A 22915-nucleotide genomic window follows, 5' to 3' on the forward strand; every position below is an offset into this window, starting at 1 on the left:
TGATTCACTTTGTTGTACAGCAGAAACTAACACACCATTGTAAAGCAATTATACTCCAATAAAGATGTTAAAGAAGAAGTGAATGAATGAATGAGAGAGAGAGATTAGGCTTAACTGTTCAACAGGGGATGTTAGACACTACTTGTTGAACATTTAGAGCCATTGCGACTTCCAGAGTGGGGAAATAAATGTCTAATGGACACTTAAGGGGGATCAGAGCAGCATTCTCTGTGGGTCAGAGGGTGGTGGTTCTGGGAGGGAGATCCACCAAGGAGCCATTGCAGAAAGGGCCAAATGAGAGACGCTAGGGTCCCGAACTCAGGTGATGACCTCAAGAGTGAACAAGAAAGGTCAAACCCAAGAAATCCCAGGGAGGCTGGTCCATATGGTCTGAAGGAGGGATAGATTTGAAGAAAACGAAGAGCTTGGTCTTAGACCTCCTGAATTGGAGATGTAAATAAAACAACCAGTTGGGGCTACCTTGTGGGCCCCTTAATATCTTGGCCCAGTGATTGAAAGAGAAAGAGGACAGGATGAGAGACACCGTGAATACCTGAAACACAAGCCCCCACATCCTGAACCCACATCTGTGGCAGACATCACTAATCAATCCCCATGCTCAGACTCCTCAAATTCAACTCCAGGTAACCCCTGCTAATCAATCACAGTTGACTTGCAAGATGAAACTTATTTGTGGCCCCTGTCCTAGGGGTGGCAAGGGGAGCCTTCAGATTGGACCACTCTCTGAAAGCCAGAATAGAAGAAGAAAGGGGCTGATGAAGGAGCAGAGGTGGGAACAGGGAGGCCTCGAAGTTAAGGTTGGGTATAAACCACCTGAGGTCCAGATCAGAACCATGAATTTTCCGTCTGTAAGAAAGACTTTAAACACTTAAACTCCTTTTTTTTTTAACATCTTTATTGGAGTATAATTGTTTTACAATGGTGTGTTAGTTTCTGCTGTATAACAAAGTGAATCAGCTATGTATATATATATATACATATATCCCCATATCTCCTCCCTCTTGCATCTCCCTCCCACTCTCCCTATCCCACCCCTCTAGGTGGACACAAAGCACCGAGCTGATCTCCCTGTGCTATGTGGCTGCTTCCCACTAGCTATCTATTTTACATTTGGTAGTGTATATATGTCCATGCCACTCTCTCACTTTGTCCCAGCTTACCCTTCCCCCTCCCCGTGTCCTCAAGTCCATTCTCTACATCTGTGTCTTTATTCCTGTCCTGCCCCTACATTCTTCAGAACCATTTTTTTTTTTTTAGTTTCCATATATATGTGTTAGCCTACAGTATTTGTTTTTCTCTTTCCAACTTACTCCACTGTGTATGACAATCTTTAGGTCCATCCACCTCACTACAAATAACTGAATTTTGTTTTTTTTATGGCTGAGTAATATTCCATTGTATATATGTGCCACATCTTCTTTATCCATTCACCTGTCAATGGACACGTAGGTTGCTTCCATGTCCTGGCTATTGTAAATTGAGCTGCAATGAACATTGTGGTACACGACTCTATTTGAATTATGGTTTTCTCAGGGTATATGCCCAGTAGTGGGATTGCTGGGTTGTGTGGTAGTTCTATCTTTATAAACACTTAAACTCTTTAAGAGTTTTTTTTTTAAGGAACCCTTTTTATTTTTATTCTTTTTTATCCACTCTGTATATCTTTTTTTTTTAATCAGTCATCAATTTTATACATATCAGTGTATACATGTCAATCCCAATCGCCCAATTCAGCACACCACCACCCCCACCCCACCGCGGTTTTCCCCCCTTGGTGTCCATACGTTTGTTCTCTACATCTGTGTCTCAACTTCTGCCCTGCAAACCGGTTCATCTGTACCATTTTTCTAGGTTCCACATACATGCGTTAATATATGATATTTGTTTTTCTCTTTCTGACTTACTTCACTCTGTATGACAGTCTCTAGATCCATCCACATCTCAAGAAATGACTCAATTTCCTTCCTTTTTATGGCTGAGTAATATTCCATTGTATATATGTACCACATCTTCTTTATCCATTCGTCTGTCGATGGGCATTTAGGTTGCTTCCATGACCTGGCTATTGTAAATAGTGCTGCAGTGAACATTGGGGTGCATGTGTCTTTTTGAATTATGGTTTTCTCTGGGTATATGCCCAGTAGTGGGATTACTGGGTCATATGGTAGTTCTATTTTTAGTTCTTTAAGGAACCTCCATATTGTTCTCCATAGTGGCTGTATCAATTTACATTCCCACCAACAGTGCAAGAGGGTTCCCTTTTCTCCACACCTTCTCCAGCATTTGTTGTTTGTAGATTTTCTGATGATGCCCATTCTAACTGGTATGAGGTGATACCTCACTGTAGTTTTGATTTGCATTTCTCTAATAATTAGTGATGTTGAGCATCTTTTCATGTGCTTCTTGGCCATCTGTATGTCTTCTTTGGAGAAATGTCTATTTAGGTCTTCCGCCCATTTTTAGATTGGGTTGTTTGTTTCTTTAATATTGAGCTGAATGAGCTGTTTATATATTTTGGAGATTAATCCTTTGTCCGTTGATTCATTTGCAAATATTTTCTCCCATTCTGAGGGTTGTGTTTTCGTCTTGTTTATGGTTTAAGGAACCCTTTTTTAAGCAAAATCACTCAGCTATTATTATTCATTCATTCCAGTTAGTGAAAAAGCATCCATTCTTATGAAGAATAATATTCTGAGGGTACAGTTTGATAACTTTCCTGAGAAGCCTAACTATTCTCAACTGACTTCAGTTTTATTGTTCGGTGAAGACTCTAGGGAGCGTGCTTCTCTCCTACTGTGGGCTCTGTGGCCTGCCCGCCATTCATGCCATGCCTGTTTCATGAGCACTTACTATGTGCTGGGCTCTATTCGAAGTAACAGGACAGTCTCCACCAGGGAGCTTACAGCCTGGCAAACTAGGGCAAGAGCTGGCCTCAGAGCCATCTATGGCTTCACAGGTGACTGGCCCCGGTGACCCTTCCTCCTTCACAGCCAGCTTAACAGCTAGAAAAAAGAGAGAGTGTTCTGTCACCTTCCAGTTATCAAGAAAGCATGATAGTCGACCTGCCAGCATCCCTGCCCCCAACCTGGCAGGAGCAGGGGCATGGCTGGTCAGCAGAGTAACCGTCCCTCCACCCCCAGAGGAGGGTGGACTCACCTCCCAGCAGGACCAGCACCGCGGGGCGGGCCGGGGACCTGTGGGCCCTCAAGCCTCACAAGAACCAGGTTCCTAAAAGCAGGCACACAGAACTTCTCTAGCGCTCAGAGTTAGCAAAACTACAGAAACAGCTTGCTAAAGGAGGTGCACTGTCCCAAAGCAACGCACTTCTAAATAAAACACTTCAGAGAGAATGTGGCAGGTTTCTAGAGAGAGACATCACTGGGTTTTGCCGCTAATCAGGAGATGGATGTGGTGACGACCATGTCTGCTCCAGCTGGAGTCCCTGAGTGTGTTTTCCCGGCGGTCACCGTGCTCTTGGTATTAGCGTGAGGCTGGGTCCATGAAGCATCTTTATCAAGCCCACTGCTGCACCCGCCGCCATGCCAGGCCCCTGAGTGAGGGGACGGGAAGTGCCCTGCCCCTGAAATGAAAGCGGTGCTGACCCTTCTCTGTTGCACGGGCAGCGACAGAGGTGGCCTTTGTCAAGTTACTGGAGAGACACACAAAACATTTAACTACAAAAGAACGCGCAGCAATGTGCAGCGAAGCATCAACATCAGTGATAGATTCCTGGCGCAAGCGCTTAGCTGGTCCCGAAAGAGCCTGTGTCACAGAGCACAGCCTACGTCGTAGAACAGCAGGGGAATGGGGTCTTGGCATCTCGAGACCTGGTTTCTAGTCCTGGTTATGCTGCTAATGGCTTCATGCACTCGAACAAGTCACTTCACCTCCCCAAGCCTCAGTTTCCTCCTCCATGGAGTGTGCAAAGGCTATTGGCTTCTGTAGTTGAAGTCCTTTAACCTGTACATGTAGGGAATAATTCTCAGTGCACACACTATACTAAGCACTCTATGCCAGGCATTGCCTCACATAACCCTCTCATCAGCCCTCTGGGGTCTGCAGGATCTCCCCTTTTTATAGCCCAAGAGGCCCAGAGAAGGTGAGTGACTTGTCGCAGGTCACACAGCTGTGGAAAGTGGTACAGCCAGAGCCATGGTTAGTTGTTGGAGGCTGTGACCACACAGTTCTAAGCCCAGAGGATCCAAATTAAGTGCATATCTCACCTGCCCCTGGAAGATTATGAGGCCATGTATGGCAACAGCACTACACAGTTAGGCCCCCAGGTGGGTGTAGAAAAGCCAGGGAGGGTGGGAAGTGACATTTCTGCTCACCAGTGTGTGACTGGTGCTTGGTGGGATGCTGGTGCAGGGAGGTGCACAGTCACAGTTTACTGAATGAATAAATGAATGAACGAACGAACGAATGAGGCCACACACGTACTAGTTCAGAACAGGACTCAAGCCGGCTTCCCTGGGTTCAGTTCTAGCTCTGTCACTTCCTAGTTGTGTGTAAAATGGGGTGATAATAGCATCTCCTGCAAGGAGCCACTTGGAGGATTAAATGAGTTTGTACATGTGAACGCAGTTAGCACAGAACCTGGCACGGAGTAAACACTAAGTGTTGCCTGTGATGATGGTGAGGACGAGTGATTTAACCAGAGGGTTGCATATCTATGTTGTGATTGAGCATTAGAGCTATTGCCCCAAGTGTTTTCACAGCCAGTGATCCCCCCTCCCTTCTTCTCCCCCTTTCTTGCTCCCTCCCCCTCTCTCTCCCTCCCTCTGTTTTTCCTCCACAAGCACACAGTGAGTGTTTCCTGTGTGCATAACCGAGGACACAAAATGAAATGACACAGGTCTTGCTTTTCAGGAGCTCAAAATTAAGTAATCGCAGGAGTCAGTTAAAATACCACTTAATACCGCCATAAAAAAAAATGAAATTGAGTTATTTGTAGTGGGGTCGATGGACACAGAGTCTGTCATACAGAGCGAAGTAAGTCAGAAAGAGAAAAACAAATACCATATGCTAACACATATATATGGACTCTTAAAAAAAAAAAAAAAAAAGGTTCTGAAGAACCTAGGGGCAGAACAGGAATAAAGACGCAGACATAGAGGGTGGACTTGGGGACACGGGGAGGGGAAGGGGTGGGCTGGGACGGGGTGAGAGAGTGGCATGGACTTATAAATACTGCCAAGTGTGAAATGGATAGCTAGTGGGAAGCAGCCACATAGCACGGGAGATCAGCTCGGTGCTTTGTGACCACCTAGAGGGGTGGGATAGGGAGGGTGGGAGGGAGACGCAAGAGGGAGGAGATATGGGGATATATGTATACATATAGCTGATTCACATTGTTATACAGCAGAGGCTGGCACACCATGGTAAAGCAATGATACTCCAATAAAGATGTTAAAAAAACAAACAAAAAATAAATAATAAAATACAAAGTACAAAATGTTCAGCCTTAAGGGTACAAATAGCATGATTTCAGAGAAGGGATAAATTACAATAAAAATATAGAACTGTCAAAAATAAAATACCACTTAATAACTCCCGTGGGGGATGAGCAGTGTAGAGGGGCCACTAGATCAGAGCGGGGCCAGTCAGGGGTGGCTTCCTGAGGAAGGCACAGTGACCCATCCCAGGAGGAGGAGGGCCAGAAGGGCGGCCAGGCAGGCAAACGGCCAGGCAGAGAGAGCGCAGGCGCACTGGAGGTAGAGCAAGAGGAGATAAGAGGTTTTCCACCAAAGTGACATCATCGGTGGGCACCCTGTGCCCGGTGTGCCTCCGCACAGGGCAGACTCGCCCCCTCCCCCGGTTGGCAGCACCTCCGCTGAGTGCGGGGACACAGGCTGACCGAGCAGCCTTAGAAGGCCCCTCGTAAAAGCTCAATGGTTTTATGAATGGATGATACGGTTACAAGACAAGTGTGCAGGAGGATCTCGGAATTTTTGAGCAAGCAGGGCCCTCAGAGGGCTAATCCCAGCCCCTCAGTTGAGAGGAAGCAGAGGCCCAGTGAGGTCACACGGCCAGAGATTGGAGGAAAATCAAGATGGGACGCCAGACCCCCGGCTTTCTCACGTGCTGACTCCCCAACGACCTGTCTTTGTTTGGGTTCCCCAAAAGCAGTGTGAGTCGAGGATGGGGTGCAGGTAGCGTGTCTGGGATACATCTCAGGAGTGAGAGAGCAAGGAGAGGAAAGCAGGGAAGAGAGAAACGCCGATGGGAGGTGTGCTGGTGAGCTGGTTACTGCTGCGGGCAACGGGGGCTCAGCCCCGCTGGACCTTTGCAGGGAGTGTGTGGGATGCACCTCAGAATTGTCCCTCTAAGGGTGCAAGCCTGGGGCATCTGACTCCCAGCTCCCGCTGGGTGTGGTCTGGGTAACTGCCGGCACTTCTGGGCCCTCTGCTTGGGGACACCCAGTGAACACCCAGCTACAGGAAGAGCCCTGAAGCAGAAGACAAATTCGGGGGGGGGGGCACATGGGGGTACGGCCAGTGTGCTCCAGAGCTGCCCACCACGGCTGCAGCTTGGAGTCACAGAGGACCAAGGGGCTGTGGCCCTGGACACAAAAACAAATGTCACAGCTCCTTAGCAGATAATAATAGTACCAATAATGATTTCCATTCATCAAGGTATTTCCCTGCACCAAGTGCAATGCTGTGTGCATTATGTACGTCACCCGAGGAAATAGGTACCAATTATCCCCCTCACACAGATGAGGAAACCAAGGTCCAGGACTGTTTATGTAAATAACTTGGTTAAGGTCATATAGCTAGAAAGTGACAAAGCCAGAATTCAAACTCAGGTCTACCTGATTCCACAGACCTCCTTAAGCTTCCAGCCATACAGCCTTTCAGGTGTTCAGAACCTGCCAGGTGACCCAAGTGCAAGGAGCATGTCAGGGTTCAAGGCTCTGAAACATTCCTCTTCAGAGGAGGGAGAGTGCGGCTGTGGATGGCCCAGAGTGCGGATCCCTGAGCTCTCAAGGATTCGCCTTGGGGAGAGTCACTTTCTCCCCTCTCTGTGCCTCAGTTTCCTCATCTGTAAAATAGGGCTATCTATGATGCCTTTCCAGCCTCCCTCATGAGGATCAGCCTGGTTGGAAGAGCTTGCACTGGTTACATATGGTGAAGAGGCCCAGGTTCATGTTCTGGGGGTCATGATACAGTGGTTCAGACGTAGACTCTAGATTCAGACAGATTTGGAGTTGCCCTCCAGAGGATAGGTTTCTTGACATCCCCATGCCTCAGTTTCCCCATCTGTAAAATGAGGATAATAAAATGCCATCACAGGGAAAACATGAGTATTATCGCTGTTTTGAGGTTTAGGTATGTGAACTCAGGTCAGTCCCTGAACCTCTGTGAACCACGGTTTCCTCATCTGCAACATGGACCTCTTAACACACGCTCTGCAGAGTCGAGAGGCCCAAACAAGATCAGGGATGAGGACCCATTTCCTAAAACTTTTACAAGGGAGTTACTCTCTGCTTTCTGGGGTCTTCATGGGTGAAAACTGTCACACCACCGTCCTCCTCCCCTGCTCCCATCTCTCCCATCCCCCCCAGAATTCTTTCATCCTGAGAGAGACTCTATTTCTAAGAGATGCCTCCTGGTCCTCAATAAAGCTTCCTTTTTGAAGAGTAAGAGAAGCTACTATCACAGAAATGAAGGCCTCTCCTTTCCTGGTGTTTATGTCAGATACTGGATCTCACCAACAGTTTCCCCCAGTAACTTCAGGCACCTCCCTAAGTGTGAGGGATGCCGCAGGGTGAGGCTGAGGCTGGACATGTGTGTTTCCCCAACAAGTCCTTTTGTGGAGATCTGGTTGGAGGCTTCTCCATCCGTCTCATCAGCAAGAAAGACAGAGGAGACCACCGCCTTGGACACAGGAGGAGACCCTGAGTATCTCCCCTGCCCCCCAACCCCGGCCTCAGCCCGAAAATACCTTAGAGCAGACATTGCTTTGGAGTTAAGTATTGCGCCCTCCTCACCTCCTTTCTTCCTATGCACCTGTTTATTGAACAGCTAGTGTGTATCAGACCAAGATGCAGTCCCTGCCCTCATGGTGCTTAGAGTCAGCAGGAGAGTCCAACATTAAGAAAAACCAATTACATTATTAATTATTAAAATAAAAATTAAAATGAAAGGGATTTTCAGTGAGGTATGGGAGCATTCAAAAAGGGGTCCAACCTGGGCAGGGAGAGAGACAGGTTCAGCTGAGTTAGATGCAAGTGAGGGGAAGAGGATTCCAGGCAGAGGGAACAGCACATGCAAAGGCTCTGAGGCAGGAGGGCACTGTGTTGAAGCCATACTACAGAGGCTGGTGGCACTGGAGTATAGTGGTGGGGAGGGGGTGATAAGACTTCAGAAGAAAGCAGGGACCACACTGTACAGGGCCTTCCAGATCTGGGCAAGGAGAGTGGATTTTCTCTGTGCAATGAAGCCCCTGGAGCATCTTCAGCAAGGACCTGACATTCACACAGTGCACTTTATGCTTTTAAACCATCCCTCTGACCACTAGGTGGAGAATGGATTGAGGGTAGCAGCAGGGAGATGGCTATGACTAATATGCAGGTAGTGAAGGGGAGTGGTTGGATCTGAGTTAAGTATTTCTTTGGGCGGAGGTACACACAGGTACTAAGTGTTGAAGCCAAGATTTTAACCCAGGAATATTTGTCTCCAAGTTCATGTCTAAAGGTTACATGGAAATAAACATGTATTTTCTTACAGTACATATTGATTTCCCCCTTCAAATTAAACTTTGAATCATTCAAATAAAACATGAATACATTCTCCTGGTTAAAATCAAAATATTTCAGTCAAAGCTAGAGTCCCAACCACTGCAACCAGTCAGAGTGCCCTTTTCCTCCCCAGAGGTTCCACTGTCATGGGTTTGGAGCAGATCCTTACAGACATTTTGCTACATATTTACATATATATGTACCCATAGAAAATATAAACTGTGGTTTTATCGAGTTTTCTGTTTTACATAAATGGAATCAAACTACGCACATTGCTCTGCAACTTGCTTTTTTCACTCAGTTTGTACTATGTTAGTACATGTAAATGGATTGCATTTTTAAAAATTGTTGCATAGTATTTTATGGACTGGATGCACCACGGTTGATTTAGCCCACTCACTTTCCAAAGACAGAAATGCATTTTTCTATAAATGTTGTAGCTTTTGAAGGGCTTATGAGGGTTTTTTTCTTTCAAAATATAAGACTTTTATTTATGCTAATGGAGGAACCTACACCGCAGCGACAACAGAAATATTTAGCAACACCCAGCCTGGTGACTAAATTTTCCCATTTTCTTCAGGTGCTTGGCATCCCTGGGGGCTAACGCTTGTCTATTGCCAAGTCTCTGTTTATAGCCAAAGGCTGTCTCGAGAACAAGGAGAATGGTGGCGTTGTTAGCTTTTAGGTCCTGGGCCCTAAAATAGGCATCCTGGCACGATGTAGAAATAGTACAGCTGTGGAGCCTCAGAGACCTGAGTTCAACTCCCAGCTTTAGCTGTGTGACCCTGAGCAAGTCACCTTACCTCTCTGAGCCTCAGTTTTTCCATCCATGGAATGGAGTTTATAATTGCCATCTTTGAGAATGGCCAGGAGAAGTGAATGTATGCCACATGTAAAGCGATGATCACCTAAGAGCACGTATGTGTGCATTTAGTGCCCCACTGTGTGCAGCCCCAACATAGTGGAGGGAATGGGGCCGTGGGGGGGGAGGGGGTGGGTGTAGATCCTGCATCTCTAAAGGGGTCACTCAAGGTCACAGAACAGTAAAAAGACGAATACTCTGCCACTGCTGGCAGTGCCGTCTGGGAGTGGCATATGAGTTCAAAGGGATTTTCTGCCCAGATTCGGGGCACCTACTGTGTGCCAGGCATTTCCTACATTGCACGGCCTTTCACCTTCACCCCAGCAGGCAGAGCAGAGGGTTGTCCCTCTGCCCCAATTTGCAGATGAGGCAACTGAGGTTCCAAGAGAAGGGGTGCCACTTGCCCAAAGTCTCAGTTAGTGGCAGGTTGAGACTGGAATTTGGTCCCTCTGTTTCTGAAAGCTGCCCTGAGGCTGCAGGCAGCTGCTCTGCAGAGCGCCCCCTCCTGGAAAGAAAGGGAAGCTCCTCTCATGATGACATCTCAGATGTCTGCATTCAACCATCAAGAACCCTTTGCAGGAGGAGAGAAAAATGGCTTTTCTGGCCTCCCTTTTTCCAAGGAGATGAGATAAAGGCTACTCAGAGGTCACCTCAGGAGAGTCTGAATCAAATCTCTTAAATGAGGTTGACAGAGAGAGAGAGTATGAAATGTCCATACTTTTGTGTGTGCAATAAGGCTTAGTTTTTTAAAGCTCACTCACTTCTCATTTGAGTAAGATGAGAAACCCCTCCCTTGGTGAAAAGGGCCTGGGCCAGGAGTCAGGAGTCCAGCCCCGGCTCTGCAGCTGAATCACCATATCTGGGCCAAGTCATTTCCCCATCTCTGGGCCTCAATTTTCCTGCCTGTCAAATGGGAGAGTGAGACTGGCTGACCACAGGACATGTCCTGCTCCAACAATGGGGGAACCAGGGGGGAGGGGATAGAGGGTGCTTTAGGGGTAGGGTTGCTAGATTTAACAACGTAAAATACAGGATATCCAGTGAAATTTGAATTCCAGGTAAAAAATAATTTTTATTAGTATGTCCCCAGTATTATAGGGGACATAACTTATACTAAAAAATTATTTGCTGTTTATCTGAAATTCAGATTTAACTGGTCATCCTGTATTTCATCGGGCAGCCCTGTTCGGGGCCTTCACCTCCACTGGACTGCCCCCCCCCCCGTTTCTTTGATACAGATAATTTATATCTTCACAGCTTCTAGATGAAATCCTGGCCACCCAGCTTCCAACCAGATCCTCACCACCCACTCCCAGCCTCCTGCCAGCACCCACTTTCCTGCCTACATAGAAATTCTGGAGCCATGGGCTGACAGGATTCATGGGTCTAGGAATTCCTACAGCGGAGATAGGGGTGGAAACTCAGCCAGACTTGGGGACTTAAATCAGTGGAGAAATTTATGTCCATGTGTGTCACGATGGCTAGAGGGACACAGTGTCTGTGGCTGCTCACAGCGGCTGGTCCCATTCTGTGCCACACCCACATGTGTGCACATGAACTAGTGGTATTGCGTCAATGTGTTATCGAGAAAACTATCTTTGGATATAAGGTATCAGAGCTACCAGTCCCCAGCCTTCAGCCAAGCCCATCCTTCATGTCACGTGTGGGGAAACTGAGGTCCAGAGGGAAGTGGCTTGTCTGCAGTCACATGGCCTTCCACTGTGCCTGTCCTCACCTTGACCGCCCTCCTCCCCATCTTATTGGGAGGAAGTCTTCCTGCAGTCTTCCTCCTCCAGGAGGTCGTGATTAATTACTCCACCTCCTAAGACCGGACAATAATAACCCGATATCCTCACCTGGTGCCTGGCATAGCACTAGGCACCTTACACGGACAGCCTGCCAAAGCCTCGTCCTGCCCCTGTGAGGTAGGCCCCGCCGTGGCCCACATTTTACAGCAGGGGAAACTGAGGCACTGGTGGTGAGGTCACTTACCCAAAGTCACTCCAAGTTGGGATTTGAGCCCATGACATCTGACTCCAAGCCCCACCTGAGTTCTTGGTACTTGGTCGCAAACTAGCCACCTACGGGCTAAATCCAGTTTTGGATATGTTGTGTTTGGCCCTGGAATTTTTTTTTGTTTTTTGTTTTTTAATTTATTTATGGCTGTGTTGGGTCTTCGTTTCTGTGCGAGGGCTTTCTCTAGTTGTGGCAAGCGGGGGCCACTCTTCATCGCGGTGCGCGGGCCTCTCACTATCGCGGCCTCTCTTGTTGCAGAGCACAGGCTCCAGATGCGCAGGCTCAGTAATTGTGGCTCATGGGCCCAGTTGCTCCGCGGCATGTGGGATCTTCCCAGACCAGGGCTCGAACCTGTGTCCCCCGCATTGGCAGGCAGATTCTCAACCATTGTGCCACCAGGGAAACCCTGGAATGTTTTTAATGGGGAAATTTTACATCAAATTCCAGGTGTCCAGCTTGTCTTAGAAGACCAGAGAATCTACCACACTGGGCCCACAGTCCCCCACAGGAGATGAGAAATATCTGTCCCCTTTAGAAGGGCTGAGATTCTTCACTTTGCCCCAGTCCCCATCACTCCCTGTTGCCTCCCACCCACCTACATCACTCATTCACAAAACCTGCCTGACCCCACAGCTATTCTCATTTGCAGCTCCTGCCCTGTGCTCTGTCCCAAGACCCAGGATCTCAATGTTAGGCCTATGAACAACCAGATGACAGAACCTCTAAGCCATGGCTAGACCCCCTGACCTGGAGGACACCCATATTTTCTACTGGTCACACTGTAGACTCCAGAACATTTGAAGCACAGACCCTCAGGAGATTCAAAGACTCATCTCTCTTTGAATCAATCAGGAGGAGCCCAGGAGGTGGGCTGGCCCCACTGTCACTAAACTTCTTCTTAGTGAAACCTTCATTTACTCCAAACCTTATGAGGAGCCCCAAAATGTGAGCAGACCCCAGCAAGACCACTTCAGGACCTGTAGACCTTGAAACCCCTGGGCTCCTCAGGGTCCGTACATTCTATTGAACTCTCCTATTTTCAAGATGGGGAAACTGAGGCTCAGAGAAAGGAACTGGCTGACCAAAGGCATAGCTAACTGCTGCAACAGGCCACTGTTGACTGTGCCTAGCCCCTTCCTCAGAGGCCCACCACCCTCTCAGATTCTCCCTTCTTCCCCTCATCAAAACCCACTCCCAGGAAAAAGCCTGAAACTCATTCACACTATGGTGTCCAGAACCAATGATGGCTTCCCCTCCCAGGGAGTCTAAAGGAAGTGGAGCTTTTAGTTCAAGGGAAGAATTTCAGACATTGTCTGTGGGTAGAACTGGGCAAAGGAAGGAAGACAAGGAACCTCCCTGAAGTCCCTGAATCATACTACGTCGTGCCTGCTTGCTCTGGATATGGAGCTCCTAGATGCCACCACGGCACAAGAGCCTGGGGGCAACATTTCCATGTGCTTAGAACAGGGCTGGCCTGGGTTCTCAGGTCCCAGGAGCGGCGTCAAGGCCACCTCTGGGTCTCATGAAGGCCTTGGTCTCTTCCTCTGTGAAATGGGCATAACTCAGCTCGGGCTCCTCCCTCCCGTGCACAGGCAGGACAGCGGATCTCCAGTGCTTACGTGCTCTGATAGGCAAGGCAGGTGTGGGGTTTCCTTGGGAACGAGCCACCCCCCAGCTCTCCCACGAGGTCTCGCCAGTCCGGCTCTCGGCGGCGGTAGGTGGGTGTCTCACTGTCGGCATCAGCACCTAGAAACCCAGACAGGAGGCATGCCCATGTCCTGTACCCCTGAACCGTAGCCTGGGGGCCTCCCAGGACCGCTGAGCTCCTGCATCCCTGAGTGTGGGGCTTTTCCCTTCGCGGGGCACTCCCCAGTGCCCACACTGGCCGGGCCTCCAGCAGCGAGAGAAACACGGGTTGAATGAATGACTGGAGGAATGAGCGAATGAACGACAGACTATTGGAGTTCTAGAACCTGCGATGTGGTAGCTTATCTATGATAGTGGTTATTAGATCACGAGGCCCCACAGCTGTTAACAGCAGAATGTTCCAGTCCTCCAACCCCAGCACGCTAGTGTCGCTGTTCACGAGACCCTCTGGGCCAGAGCAAACACTGGGCGCCGGGCTCGTGGTGGGTGCCTGCCAGCCCCCTGCCTTGTTTTTGCCTCTCTCCCCTTCTCTCCTCCCTCCGCCATGTGGATGATTCCCGGAACGTGTGTGTCTCTCCTGGGCCCCCAGGCCAACCTCTCTGCACTCTGTCCGCAGGTTTACCAGGCACCGCTCCAGACCTGGAAAAGAGAAAGCAGATTTTTGGGCAAAACTTTATACCTCCAAAGAAGCCAAAAACCTTCCTGCAGCTCGTTTGGGAGGCACTGCAAGACGTGACGCTGATCATCCTGGAAATCGCGGCCATCATCTCCCTGGGGCTATCCTTCTACCACCCGCCTGGTGAAAACAACGAAGGTAAGACAGGGCCTGGGACCCCTGCTGCCCACCCGGCAACGTGCGTGCCTGGCCACACAGGAGGGCACTGGGGGCTCGCGGCCACCGCTCCCTCCAGGTGAGGAAACCGAGGCCCAAGGGGCAGGGCCTCACCCACAGCTAGTGGGTGGCTGAGCCCGACCCCAGGCTGAGAGTACCCGGCCCCCATTCTCCCATGTGTGAAATGCAGGGGTTGGACCAACAATGGTTATATTAGAGTGAGTGTTTATTGAGCACTTACAGGGTGCCGAGCTCTGGGCTGAGGTGCTGTCCTAACAACCCCATGAGGTAGGGTCCATGATTATGCCCATCTTAAAGATGAGGAAACCAAGGCACAGAGAAGTGAGTTAACTGGCTCGAGGTCACACAGCTAAGAAATAGTCCCCAGGTTTTGCACTGGGGCTTGTTAAAAACACCACTGCCCAGACCACTCCCTGAGAGACTCTGGTTGTGTTGGATGGAGCCCAAGGGTGGGTGACCCCAAACTTCTGTCCAGGCTGCTCTCTGAGAGCTCCCCACTCTCACAGCTGTTGACAGAGCCCCCGAATCTCTCACCCGTGGCCTACATCCACACTCTGATCTGACAGGGCATGAGCCCTGTTCTCAGTTGCCCTGCTCTCTGGGTGCTCCAGCTTCTGAGCGACCCTGTTTCAGCTCCAACGCTGGGCTTCTCCTCAGAACCCCGAAATTGCTGGCTCCTCAAGGCCTGAAACTACGAAAAAATCCATGATGACGTCAGAGCTCTGTGCACCTGATGTTCTACAACAGGGATCACAGACTTCAGCCCACGGCCAACTCTGGCTCACCTTCTGTTTTTATATGGCCCATGAGCTAAGATTGGTTTTTACATTTTTAAGCAGTTGAAAGAAAATCAAAATAATACTATTTCGTGGCACGTGACTATTGTATGACAATTCATATTTCATCGTCTAAAAATGCAGCTTTGTTGGGACACCCCCATTTCTTTTCCATGCTGTCTGTGGCTGACTTCCCACCACGATGGCAGGGTTGAGTGACTGTGACAAAGACAGCAAGGCCCACAAAGACTGAAATATTCACTTTCAGGCCTTTTATAGAGAAAGTTCACCAACCTCTGTCCTAGAAGATCAGGAAGGGAAATTTTGCTTCCAGAAAGCCATTCTCCCTCTCCCCGGCCAGCCACCGCTCTCTGAGTGTGGAAGGAGAGTGCAGTGGATGAAGACTCAGTTTCTGAAGGGAGCCCATTTCCCCGGGTTAGAATCCTGTCTCCATCACTTCCCGGCTGTGTGCCCTTAAGCAAGTCACTTTCCTTCTCTGAGTCTCAGTTTCCTCATCTACAAAACAGGGCGACAGACCTCACCTCGAAGGGTTATTACAGGGAGGTGGTGAAGGGCCGTGTGGACAGCGTGGCACGCACAGAGGGCACCTGGAGGTGCTGGACCTGCAGCCGCTGCGGGTAGACCTCCCCGGGCTTCCTTTCCTGCATCCCCGTCGGGGACCCCACGCTGTGTGCCTTGCGGGAGAAGGACTCTCAGTCCCGGTCCTAGCTTGGTTCAGTGTCAGGCACACCCTTGTGGGCCCGATGCTGAACATGCTTTCCCACGTGACGAGTCTCGGACTTGAGAGGGCATCCCGAAACCTGTCCTAGGTTCTGAATGGGGGCATTGTTTTGTGGGTGGAGGAAACACTGTGCCACTCACCCAGGGAGGGTTCTGGGGCAAACCCTCTTTCTCAAAGTCAGGACTTAGAAGTCCTAATGGAAAACCTCATAAATAAATGAGGTGCTTGGGATTAACATATACACACTACTATATATAAAATAGATAACCAGCAAGGACCTACTGTATAGCACAGGGAACTCTACTGAATATTTTGTAATAACCTATAAGGGAAAAGAATCTGAAAAAGAATATATATGTGTGTATATATACATACATATATATATATATATATATATATATATATAAATATACACACACACATGCATGTATAACAATCACTGTGCTGTACACCTGAAACTAACATGACATTGTAAATCAATTATACTTCAATTTAAAAAAAAGAAAGGAAAAGAAAACCTCAACCTCCATTTATCCTTCATTCCAGAAACTGAGCACCTCCCAAGGGCTAGGGCTTCACCAGCTCCATGACAGCTTTCCTTTCTGATGACAAAGTCTTTTAAACCTGTATCACTCTACACATGTATACATAGATAGATAGGCAGATATATATATATGCACACACATACCATGAGATACGTGGGATCACATTATTTTGTTGTTAGCTTTTTATAATCTGATTTGGCGTTAGTAGAAAAGTGTAAACAATTTTCTTTGTTATTAATTATAATTAGACATTTCCTAATCAATGTGCTGTGTAAGTAGATAATCCTACTAGGGTCACTGCTTCAGGCAAGCAAATAAAAAGTGAAAAGCATGTAAGAAATAACCCTTATGGGCCTCCTTTCCCCAAACGAGAAAGTGGTCTCTGAGGTTCCTTGAATAGCTGTCACCCCACCCCCTCCCAGGCCAGAGTTTTCTGAGAAACTGGATAGCCAAGTCTATCTGGCCAACTACCTCAATTTTATACCTAATATTACTAGCTGATTTCTTTTTTCTGCATGACCTCTTTCCAAAGAGAGTTTAAAGCAAATAAATTTGCTACCACGATTGAGATAGAAATTTGACTTTGAACTTCCTGGCAGCCAAAGCAGAAAGTGAATTGGGAGGATTTGCATAGCTCAAGTAATCAACAAGGAGGAAAGGTAGTTCTTTAGGAAGATAGCATGTCCCCTGACAATGAATTCTGGGATGAACTTTCACGTAGGATATTATGAGAGATGCATAATGGGCAACATTCTTTGCAGAAGTTTTCCAGAAAATATAGAAGAAGATGGTACATGGCTACTTGCATGAGCCTTGAACAAAGCTAAGGGTGCAACACAAAGCATAATAAGAAGGGTAATTCCTACTATTTTTAGAGACACAGCTAGTTGGAAGCTTTTAGGGCAAAAGTTCATTTGATCCTCACTTGACCCTCACAACAACCCCATGGGCAGGTGCTATTATTACCCAGGAAACCAAGGCCCTGAGATGGTAAATGACTTGGGAGGTCAGACTTTGGGAAGCAGCAGAACCGTGACTCAGACCAAGGAGTTCCAGCTCCCGAGCCCACGCTTCTATCCCTCGGCTACGTTTCCTCAGAAAGTGACCGGGTTTGAGTCAGTGCCACCCAGAGAAGTGACCTCATGTGACCCAATTTAGTGCAAGATTAGAACTCAGCAGGCAGATGATAGACGGGGTGCAGTGGGAACCTGGATCAGGCTCCCAGGCTGTACCAGGAGGAGCCTTTCCACAGCCCTGCACACAGATGGCTGGGATCACCTCCATCTTAGAGAAGTGGGAGCCAAGGCCCAGAGAGGGGAAGGACTTGCCTAAGGTCACACAGCTTTTAGACAGTAGGGCTGGATTTTAAACCCAAGGCTTCTGGTTCTTTCCACTGCCCCTCCCTTCCTCCAGCTGAGACACTAGCTCAGGCCACACTCAGTTGATGAGGGCAGATGCACACACTCCAGTCCCACAGAATGAAGTTCCTGCACCTCGTGACTGTGCTTCCTCCTCCTCAACACCCAGGCCCCGGCCTGAGCTCTGAGCTCTGGACCTTGCATGTTGCCTGGACCACCCGCTGCCATGTCAGACTCAGGCTGCATCAGTTATGTATAAAACGACGCTGGTGATGAACTAACAGGCTCTAGACTGCCTTGCAGCACGCATAGCCCTTCCCTGTTTGCTTTCTTGGCTCAGAGACCTCCAGACACTTGTCAGAGGTCACACAGCACTTTTGTGGCAGGGCTGGGATAGGCATACCCCATGCTTCCAACTCCCTGCCTGTGACAGCTCCCCTAGTGCCAGAGTGCCAGCAGAGTGACCGGCACATAGTAGGCGCTTAGAAAATGTTTGTGGCTTGACCAGTTTTGAGAGTCCTTATTCAATGCTAGGCCCTGCTAACCACCTAGAAAGTAGTTTCCCCATTTTACTGAAGAACAACTAGAGGGAAGACCAGAGAGGCCAAGTGGATTCCCCAAGGTCACACAGACAGTATGCGGCCACACCCTAGAAAACCCTGGGTCCAGGGAGGGCAGCTGCAGGCTTCCCAGACCCTGTGGTCACAATCTCCAGATCCTGTCCCTGCCCCAGTCCAAGGGAGCCCCAGAGGAGACCTCAGCAGGGCCTACCCACGCCCCTCTTTCTTCCCCTTTCTCATCTCTTTCCCTTAATTGCACCAGAGCAGCAGGAGTTGTTTTCAGGGTTTGGTGGCTCCCAATAGCTTAAGCAGTCTGCATCCCTACTTTCTTGCCATCCCAGGGCACCATGTAATCATCAGACAGTTCTCAAAAAGCTGATGGGCTCTTGCTGGCCAAGTGAGTGCCCTCAAGGGCCCAGAGGGCTCCTTGGTACTGAATCAGCAAGGGCAGCAGACAGGACTTGGAGTCAAGGTAACAGGTGGACCCACTCAGCTACCATGCCCTTGGCTCTCAGAAGTCAGTCCAAAGAGAGAAGCTCATGAAAAGGAGAGGGCCAATGTCTGCCATGTACTCACCACATGCCAGGCCCTTACTAAGCCCTGGGTTCACAAAGTCCCTGGGGTCATCCCACTTTATAGCTGTCCAAACTGAGACTCAGAGAGGCCAAGTCACTTACCCAAGATCACACAGCAGAGCCTGGATTTGAAGCCATGTCTTTCCAGTTCCAGAGACCAAAGGCTTTTCATTGTCCTGGACTGTCTCTAAGTGTCCTAAACGTTTCAGTTACTAAAGCGGGGGGCCGTTGATGAAGCACAGGACAGGGAAAAAACAGCCTTCCCACTTACAGAGCATGTGGCAGGGGCAGGGGGATAACAAAAGTCCCAGAAGGAGAAGCACTGAGCTCTGTATCTTGAGTCACTCCCCTGAAGTCCAAGAGAATGCATCTCCGTGTACTGGGTTTCTATTTAGCAAGGTTCACCTGTGTTTCCCAGTTTGGGGGATTTCACTGGTGTCGTTCACTAGTAGAGGGGCACCCTAGTTCCCCTCCTCCCATCTTCACGCGGTTCTGAAGTCCAGCTGGATCCCCTCTGACGCGTGGGGCTCGAGGCCCCATTCAGGCTGCCTGTGTGATGGCATCACGTGCTGGACAAGAAGCCACCCTGACACTGAGCGTTTACTGTGTGCTCGCTGCATCAGGTACTTTACGTACAGCCTCTCCCCAGGCCTCACCACCACCTCGGAGGGAGCACCTGTCATTACCCCAGTTTTGCAGATGAGAAAACCAGGGCACAGTGGTTAAGCAGCTAGCTCCGGGCACACAGCTGGGATCTGAACTCCGAGCTAGCCCGATGCCAGTTATCGTCACATGATAATGATTATCATCACCACCAAAGGCTGGTTCAGTTAAACAGTTTAAAATTATTGGAAAAGTCTGAAATTCCCAAAGAAAAGAAAAGCGGCTTTGAGGACCCCACACAGTGGTATAGTTGTTTATTAGCCGATGAAGAGTGGCTGGTTCAGCGAAAGATGTGGCATTTTCTAGTGACACCGCCGGCCTGCGGTGACTCTGTATCATCCCAAGCATGGGCCCACCAGCTGGTCCTTGACCCTTCCAGGAGCTGAGAACCAGAAAACATTCCCTGGTACCACCTGGCCTTCTGGTCATGTTGCTTTCGACCCCTGGTTTCCCAGAGAGTCATGCTGGGGACTCTTGAAACTGCTGTTCTCTCTTCCTTGGGACTGAATTAGACTTCCAGACAGTCGACCACGGGTCTTTGGCAACATTTTCTACTTTCCCAGTGAGGCCAGCGTGTGGCAGAGAGGACCGCTGGGCTCAGGGATAGTGGGCAGGCCAGGTCCGGTGTCAGATTCCAGGCCTGGATTGAAACTCCAGATCTGCTGTGTGATCTTGGCTGAGTTGCTGTCCCTCTCTGAACCGCTTCTCTCCTCTCAGCCAGCTGGAGGATTAAGGTGAATGCCTGGCACACAGCAGGCCTTGCGAATGGCCCAGTCAGGGCCCAGCCTCGGTGGAAGGGGCCCACTCTTGAGTTTTCTAGGAGTGGGTGGTCAGGTGCTGCTCCCAGTCGCCGCCCATGGAGAGACCCGTTCTCCGCCCCCCAACCCCTGCCCATTGGAAGGAAGGGCCTAGGCCAGTCCTGGTGTGGCACTCACCTCTCTGGGCCTCGGTTTCCACATCTGTTCATGGGGGTAATACCTCTCACTTTCCGGATCCTTGTGGGGATGCGGGAGACGGGATGTGCGGAGGGGCTTGGAAAGGTCCTAGGGCTCAGCACTGCGTGGGCAGGACCTGCCTTCACGTCCTTCAAGTCCGAGGCCCTGGCATCAAATGTGTCTGGTGTCTTCTTTTTCTTTTTCACATGGTGGGTCTGGCAGGCCTTAAGCAATGTGGGGCCCAGACCTGGAGGTTCAGTGGTGCAAGGGTGTGGGGTGGAGGGTCACTGTGGATCAGACAAGTGGCTCGGGGTGTCGGTGTCCTCACTGTGTAGTCAGGGCTCAAATCCAACAAGGGCTGAGTAAGAACCTCCTGTGTGCTAAGCAGAGGCTGGAGCTTTTGCCTTCCTCCCCTTGAGTCTGGAAGGTGGTCTCAGCGACTCCCATTTTGCAGATAAGGACACCAACGCTTAGGGGAGGCTTACCCAGGACCATAGAGGGGCAGCAGCAGGATCCAGACCAGCCTGTTGGAGGGCAGGTCCAGCACTCTGGCTCCCGCCCCAGCCTAGAAACCTGCCTCACAGTAGCTGGAAGAAGGGAAGGAAAGGACATCAGCAAAACTGCATTTTAGACCCTAAAGCACTTGCACTGTTGATTGCTGTGAGGCCCCTTCTGCCTGGCTGACCCACCCCACCTGCTTCCTTCTGCTCTCTGCAGGATGTGCAACGGCCCAGGCGGGGGCAGAAGATGAAGGGGAGGCGGAGGCGGGCTGGATCGAGGGGGCCGCCATCCTCCTCTCGGTCATCTGCGTGGTCCTGGTCACGGCCTTCAATGACTGGAGCAAAGAGAAACAGTTCCGGGGCCTGCAGAGCCGCATTGAACAGGAGCAGAAGTTCACCGTGGTCCGGGCTGGCCAGGTGGTCCAGATCCCTGTGGCTGAGATCGTGGTTGGGGATATCGCCCAGGTCAAATATGGTAAGTGAGCCAACCACAGAGCCACATGCTGGAGCTGGCATCTGGGCACAGCTGGGACCCAGAGAGGCTGGCCCTGGGCAGGGGGTGGATTCCTGAAGGCTGAGCCCAAGCCAGGTTGTCTTCTGAGTTCCTTGGAGAGGTGGAAGGCTCCTTTCTGGCGGTAAGATTCCAGAATCCATTTAAATCAGAAATGGCAAATACATGGCACACGTACCACAACTCTCCAGACTTCTACCCTTAGCAGACATTACTAATCAATCTCAGCTCAAAGCCTAGATACATCCTCAGACGCCTTCTCAATATAACACTCCAAGGACCACTAAGACTCAGAATGGGTTGATGAGGTGAAATCCATTTCCCACCTCTGATTTGGCTGTTAATGGATGGTTGTTGGGCTAGAGAAGGTGTTATAGGGAGTGGACATGGATGAGTGAACATTCTAGGCCTGTGATACTGCCATGGAGAAAGTGAGCAGGCTGGTGCCAAAGGGGATTTAGATGAGATATGTCCTAGGTAAGTAGAGGCCAAAGATGGGGGAAAGATTGGCAGGCCTCTCCTCACTCGGCCCTAGGGGGCTTGGTTTCCTCTGATAACATGCCTGTCTTGGGGGCTCTTCAGCCTAGTCAAGAGAGATTAATCCCTTCCAAAAGAATTTCCCCAACACATAGTTGAGACCAGAGAAGATTGAATCATTGAGAAACCTGGGCCCCAAATCCATGCCATGCCAAGAGAAGCACTTTATAAACTGAAGGACATGCCCACCCAAGCTAGGATTATTGCGGGACCTAACCCCAGCCCTCCAGGCCTCATGCCCTTCACCCTGGCCCCAGGCTGCAGCTGCCTATTGTCCTGTGATGGGCGACATCTTGGTTCCTGTGTCCTGGGAACTCTAGGCAGCCGGTTCCCAAGGGTGACCCTTCCTTGTAATCATGCCTTGAAGAGAATATTCCAGCCTCTCCAGCCACCTGAGACCCTGCTGACTGACCCCCTCACCCTTCTTCCTACCAGGCGACCTCCTCCCTGCAGATGGCCTCTTCATCCAGGGCAATGACCTCAAGATCGATGAAAGCTCCCTGACGGGGGAGTCTGACCAGGTGCGCAAGTCTGTGGACAAGGACCCCATGCTGCTGTCAGGTGAGCTGTGGCCCACGGTGGGCTCACTCCCATTGCCGGTTCCTGCCCCCATGCCCAGGGGGCATCCATGTCCCCTTTATGAGGCTGGAGGGTCTCCGAGACTTTGGTCCTTGTCTCCGGATCTCTGGCCAACTCGGCCCCAGACGAGAACTCCCTCCCTTTTCCCCTGTAGTCATACACTGAGCCTACTGTGCACTCAGCAGCACTCCAGGCCCTGGGGCGAGCACAGTGAATAAAACTGACAACAACTTCCTGCCCCCATGAAACTTACCGTCTAGTAAGTTGATTCTCTGAAAAGTCGAACATGGAAGCCTGTTCTCGTTAGGGATGAGAAAGAATCAGTCTGGTGATGCCTACTTTAGATGCCTGCTGTGTGCCAGGCATTGGGCTGGAGGCTGGGGACACAGCAGTGTGCAAGGCAGATGAGACCCCAGCCTTGAGGAGCTTGTAGTGTAGTGTGGAGAGACAGACAATGTAAAAATTCCAGAGGGTAATAGGTATAGGATGAAA

General features: G+C 49.8%; 1 protein-coding gene across 10 annotated transcripts in view; it reads left to right on the top strand.

Annotated features, from left to right (window-relative positions):
• Positions 1-22915, top strand: part of ATP2B2 (ATPase plasma membrane Ca2+ transporting 2) — a 355750-nt gene that overhangs the window by 260559 nt on the left and 72276 nt on the right. For all 10 annotated transcript variants that reach the window (XM_082344349.1, XM_082344354.1, XM_082344357.1 and 7 more), the window contains 3 exons: positions 13906-14103; positions 21014-21271; positions 22280-22405. In XM_082344349.1, the coding sequence (XP_082200475.1) occupies positions 13906-14103; positions 21014-21271; positions 22280-22405 (582 nt within the window). The remainder of the gene's footprint in view (positions 1-13905; positions 14104-21013; positions 21272-22279; positions 22406-22915) is intronic.

Source organism: Balaenoptera borealis, assembly GCF_965194805.1.
Source record: "Balaenoptera borealis genome assembly, chromosome: 12".
NCBI lineage: Eukaryota > Metazoa > Chordata > Mammalia > Artiodactyla > Balaenopteridae > Balaenoptera > Balaenoptera borealis.